General features: G+C 45.9%; 1 protein-coding gene across 6 annotated transcripts in view; it reads right to left on the bottom strand.

Moving 5' to 3' along the window:
• SMAP1 (small ArfGAP 1) overlaps window positions 1–4,876 on the bottom strand; it is a 200,892-nt gene extending 196,016 nt beyond the window's left edge. For 2 of the 6 annotated variants that reach the window (XM_024248365.3, XM_063724844.1), the window contains exon 1: window positions 87–465. In XM_024248365.3, the coding sequence (XP_024104133.1) occupies window positions 87–204 (118 nt within the window). In that variant the 5' untranslated portion in view covers window positions 205–465. Of the gene's footprint in view, window positions 1–86; window positions 535–4,788 lie in introns of those variants that run through there. The other 4 variants (XM_054557685.2, XM_054557684.2, XM_002817049.6 and 1 more) reach the window with 4 other exon arrangements.
• Between the last annotated feature and the right edge of the window lie 1,116 nt (window positions 4,877–5,992).

Raw genomic sequence — 5,992 nt, 5'->3', positions numbered from 1 at the left:
CCGCTCGGGCCCCGAGCGCCGCAGCGGCGGGAAGGTCACCGGTCGCAAGAGGCCCCGACCAGGGGCAGCGACGACGTCCAAGCTACCTTTGGCCTCGCAGTCGGCGCAGTACTTGTTGTCCTCCTCCCTCAGAAGCTTGGATAGGATGAGCTGGTGCTGCTCGTTCAGCTTCTGAGCCTTCTCCCGACAGGAGCGCGTCGCCATCTCGGCAGCGGGGCGGGGAGCCCGGGGCAGCTACGGCGGCGGCGGACGCTGGCTGGAGCCGGGCGGAGTGAACGTACCTGGCGCCGCCGGGGCCGCGGGCGGACTCAGCCCAGGAAGCGGCGGCGGCAGCGGCAGCTGGAACGGGAGGAGGGGAGGCGGCAGCGGCGGTGGTAGCGCCGACGTGTCCCGCCTCCTTGCCCGGCCTGCCGGCACGCACCACCCTAGCCGGCGAGGGGAGGGGGAGGGGGACTGGGACGCGCCGAGGCTTCCGGGTGGCGCGGAGGAAGGAACCCGGGTGCCGGGCGCGCTGCGCATGCGCCGAACGTATGGAGCCCGGGCTGCCGAGCATTTCTGCAAAAAGGCCTTCTGCCCAAGGTGATTCCCGAAAGGTAGCTGGCACTGCCTCATACGAGTTTTCCCCCCTTTTGAGATGTGATGGTCCGCGAGGGCCTCGAGTAAAACCCGATAATGGAAGACCTTTTACAAGAAGCCTACTTTGACTTGCCCATTTGCCTTTGCTCTTGCTGGCACAACATTGGAAATGCAGAAATAACTAGCGACTGGGTGGGTTCATTTACTCATTCGAGGTTTATTCGCCTGCAGTTTAGAAGCTGGAGATACGGATGGAATAAAAGAGGAAAAACGGTCTCTTACATTTTAAGGGCGAGAAATAATCTAGTAGTGACATGTATTAAGGGATAACATTTCATTGAGTGATTACTCTGTTAAACGAACTGTTAGCTCATTTAACCCTTTCCCCAACCTTATGATATTGTTATCCTCATTACACAGGAGAGGAAAGTGAGGCATAGAGGAGTTAAGTAACCTGACCAGATTACAGAGCTACTAGTGGAGGAGTTGAGATTCAAATCCAAAGCAGTCTGGCTCCAGAGTCTGAAAGACCTGGCAGTAAACCCTTCCATAAGGGGGAAAGTGTGACCAGGAACCCAAATACTAGGCGGTGATACTTTAACAAGAAGCTGTGTAAATAGTGATCCTTAATGCAAGAGAAAGAGAACTAAAGAAAACACTTTTCACTGGAACCCAGACCCTAATCCAGGCTCATGAAGTTTGAACTCTGGGTGACGCAGTTTCAATGATTTGGCATGTTGTATATTATGAGGAAGTTCTAATATGGGGCTTATGCAAGCCGAATAAACACAGTCCTTGCCTGCGGTGAAGCAGATGCTAAGAAAGGCAATGAGCAAGAGTCGGTCTTACACTTCTTAGTAAGGCCAATTTCTAGCCGCTGGCCCTGCATAAAAGTGACCCTCATTGCTACCTACCCTGTTCTTGGCACAGGGGCTCAAAAATGTTTGTGGAATTAAATTGAATGGATATGGCAATGAAGATGCTCAGTAATTAAACAAATTAGAGCTTATACTACATAGCTCTGACAAATAACAACTAGGGAGATATTGGTGAGTTCCAATGAACAGAAAAAAACATTATGTGGGAGGTAGAACTTATGAGCCTTGTCCTGAAGATACGCTGGATTTAGATGGGGACTGGGGAGGGAGATATTAAGAAAGAGCAGCTTGCACAAAAGCATGAAGACTGAAGTACCTTGGAAAACAGACTGGAACAAAAGGTACTACTTAGGACGGAGTGAGAGATAAGGCTGCATGAGTAAACTATGATAGAGTTATGGAAGACTTGGGAAGCCAGACAAAGTAGTCTGGCCTTGATGCAATTGACAGTAGAAAACCTGTAAATTTTTGCCGAGCACAGTGGCTCATGCCTGTAATCCCAGCACTTTGGGAGGCCGAGGCAGGCGGATCACCTGAGGTGGGGAGTTCGAGACCATCCTGACCAACATGGAGAAACCCCGTCTCTACTGATAATACAAAATTAGCCAGGTGAAGTGGCGCATGCCTGTTTAATCCCAGCTACTCAGGAGACTGAGGCAGGAGAATGGCTTGAACCCGGGAGGCAGAGGTTGCAGTGAGCGGAGATCAGGCACTCCAGCCTGGGCAACAAGAGCAAAACTCCTTCCCCACCCACCCCCCCAAAAAAAGAAAAAGAAAGCCTGTAGATTCTTCAAGTAGGATAATAGCTTAATAAAAAGGATCTTTTGGGAAAGTTAGTCCTGCAGTAACCAGTAAACACCATTTTTTGAGTACCTCTCCTCCCTACAAAAATTCTGTTCAGCACTGTAAGGACTCAGAAAAACAATACAGGTTTACCACCAAAAAACAACCTTCAGGATGGATTGAAGGGTCACAGCGATGTCCAGTACAAATACTTGTGTGCCACACGTATAACTTTAAATAATGCAGTAGCCACATTTAAAAACAGAAAAAGAAACAGAAAATACATTTTACTAATACATTTTATTTAACTCAATGTATCCAAAATATTTTTAAGATGTAATATAAAAAATGGCATATTTTCCGTTCTTGTTTTCATATTCTCTTCAAAATGCTGTATAACACAGCTCATTTCATTTTGGAGTAGCTGAATTTATTTTTTAATAAAGAAATTATCAAAAAATTGAGCCTAGGAGTTCGAGACCCTGCTGGTCCATGGGGTCTCACTATGTGGGCCAGCATGGTCTTGAACTCCTAGCCTCAAGCTATCCTCCCACCTTGGCCTCCCAAAGTGCTGGGATTACAGGTGTGAGGCACTGCGCCCAGCCTGGAGTAGATGAATTTCAAATGTTCAGCAGCCACATGTGACTAGCGGATACATTATTGAATAGTGTGGTTCTAGATGGTCAGCTTAGAGGCTATTAACATCTAAATTTGAGTTGATTGTATTTTAAGACTATAGTAGGAAGAAAAAGACTGGTCCCCAAAACATCTTGGGAAGAAAACAACATTGCATTTATTCACCAGTATTTATTAAACAACTTCTATCTAGTACACTAATAATCAGAAGCTTACAGTCTACTATGAGCTACAAATATGTAAATAGAAAAGGACTACACTGTAAAGTTTATAGCAATTATAAAGTGTTCTGGGAGCAAAAGGAACAGAACATCCAGTAGCCTGGGAAAATCTGGGAAAGTTTCACGGAGGAGGTGATGCTTAAACTTGGCTTTTAACAGATGGGGGAATTTTTCAAGTGAATGGGGGTGGAGCGGAGAGAAAGGAATTGCTTTAAAAAACATGTATGGACTTCTGAAAGTTCAGGGTTATATGCTAGGAGTAGTGAGGATATGAGGCCCAAGAAACCTAGAATGTGTTTGGAGAACATGAAGGTAGGAAAGGAAACAAGATGGAGAGGTAGATTGCCACCAGAGGGGTAAGAGCTTTGTAGCCAAGCAACACAGTTTGAACCTCATGGGTTTATAGAACCAATAGAAGCTTTTACATGGAAAAATGACTTGATAAGCTTTCTTCTCAGTAACTCTCCATACAGTGGCAGTATGGAGAACATAGTGGGGAAAAACTTATCAAGGGAACAGATTACAGGGCTGTCTCAATAATAGTCCAAAGAAGATATGATGAAGGCCTATTTTAAGCAAGTAGCATAGGGTTTGGGAGAGACAGAATCAAATGATGTTTTAAAATTAGAAGCAGCAAGATTTGGCAGCTGACTGTATGTGGAGGGCAAGAGAAAGAAGGTGGGAATAACATCAAGCTTTCTAAGTTGGAAGAAAGGTAAATGGTGATGCCGTTAACCCAGATCAAGAATAGAAGGGGTAGGCCTCTCAGTCCAGCAGTCACAGGGCTGAGCCAGCAGCACTAATCCTCCCAGTTCTCCGTGTGCTCAGCTTCCTGCTCTGCAACCATGACACAACAGGCCATCTCCTTTGCCAAGGACCATCTGGCTGGTGGCATTCCTGCTGCCATCGCCAAGATAGTTGTGGCCCTGAGTGAGCAGGTGAAGCTGCTGTAGCAGATGCAAGGCGCTAGGAAGCAGGTGACAGCTGACAGCAGTGCACAGGAATTGTGGACTACTTTCTTAAGCAAGCCCTCAACGTCACATTCAAGGATAAGCAGACACAGCTATTCCTGGGAGTATGGATGAACACACACAGTTCTAGAGCTGTTTAGCCCACAATCTGGCCTCCAACAAAGCAGAGCCAGCTGTCTCTGCTTTGTGTACTTGCTGGATTTTGCCAGAACCCATCTGGTGGTCAATGTTGGGAAATCATACACAGAGCTGGGATTCAGGTTCAAAGACCTAGGAGACTGTCTGGTGAAGATATGTAAGTCTGATGGGATCTGGGGCCTGTACCAGGGCTTCAGCATCTCTGTGCAGGGCATCCTCCTTTTCTGGGCAGCCTGAAGGCCTAAGGCATGCTCCCTGACTCCAAGACCACCACATCATGGTGAGCCAGATGATTGCCCAGACTGTGGTGGTGTGGCCAACATGACCTTCTACCCATTGGGCCCTGTGCAGACCCAAAGGAGCCAACATACTGCACACAGGAACCCTCAATTGCTGGAGGAAGATTTTTAAGGAGGAAAAGGAAAAGCCTTCTTCAAGAGTACATGGTCTAATGTTCTCAGAGATATGGGAGGAGCTTTTAGGCCTGTCCTGTATGTGGAATTGAAGAAGAGTAAGTGCCTTTCCTTACTAGAAATGAAAACCAAGAGAATCATACAGCATAGTTACCTGTTATGGACCACTGACCTTTGAGAAATTTCATTTTCTTGGTCCTGGCCATAGTACATCTGTAGAGGGCTAGAGAAGGCTTTAGAAAAGGGGTTCACCATGATCATATTCAACCATTGGCACCCTGAATCCATGCATTGATTACTGGCAATAATTATGACATCACCATGGGTCCACAAACAAGGCAACTCCTTCAAACAGACCTGTAATCTAGGCACTTGTAGAACTCAAACTGTGTTTAAATATTTATTTATTTTGTATTTATTTATTTTATTTTTTATTTTTTTGAGACGGAGTTTCACTCTTGTTGCCCAGGCTGGAGTGCAATGGCACAATCTTGGCTTACTGCAACCTCTGCCTCCCAGGTTCAAGCGATTCTCCTGCTTCAGCCTCCCTAGTAGCTGGAATTACAGGCACCTGCCACCACACCCAGCTAATTTTTTATATTTTTAGTAGAGACGGGGTTTCACTATGTCGGCCAGGTTGGTCTCGAACTCCTGACCTCAGGTGATCCACCCGCCTCAGCTTCCCAAAGTGCTGGGATTACAGATGTGAGCCACCATGCCCAGCAAATATTTATTTATTTTTGTTTTGTTTTGTTTTGTTTTATTTTATTTTATTTTATTTTATTTTATTATACTTTAGGTTTTATGGTACATGTGCGCAATGTGCAGGTAAGTTACATATGTATACATGTGCCATGCTGGTGCGCTGCACCCACTAACTCATCATCTAGCATTAGGTATATCTCCAATGCTATCCCTCCCCTCTCCCCCCACCCCACAACAGTCCCCGAAGTGTGATGTTCCCCTTCCTGTGTCCATGTGTTCTCATTGTTCAATTCCCACCTATGAGTGAGAATATGCGGTGTTTGGTTTTTTGTTCTTGCGATAGTTTACTGAGAATGATGATTTCCAATTTCATCCATGTCCCTACAAAGGACATGAACTCATCATTTTTTATGGCTGCATAGTATTCCATGGTGTATATGTGCCACATTTTCTTAATCCAGTCTATCATTGTTGGATATTTGGGTTGGTTCCAAGTCTTTGCTATTGTGAATAATGCCGCAATAAACATACACGTGCATGTGTCTTTATAGCAGCATGATTTATAGTCCTTTGGGTATATACCCAGTAATGGGATGGCTGGGTCGAATGGAATTTCTAGTTCTAGATCCCTGAGGAATCGCCACACTGACTTCCACAAGGGTTGAACTAGT

The sequence above is a fragment of the Pongo abelii genome, chromosome 5, assembly GCF_028885655.2.
Source record: "Pongo abelii isolate AG06213 chromosome 5, NHGRI_mPonAbe1-v2.0_pri, whole genome shotgun sequence".
Lineage (NCBI taxonomy): Eukaryota > Metazoa > Chordata > Mammalia > Primates > Hominidae > Pongo > Pongo abelii.
Note: the sequence above shows the minus strand (reverse complement) of the source record. Positions and strands in the feature narration are given on the sequence as shown.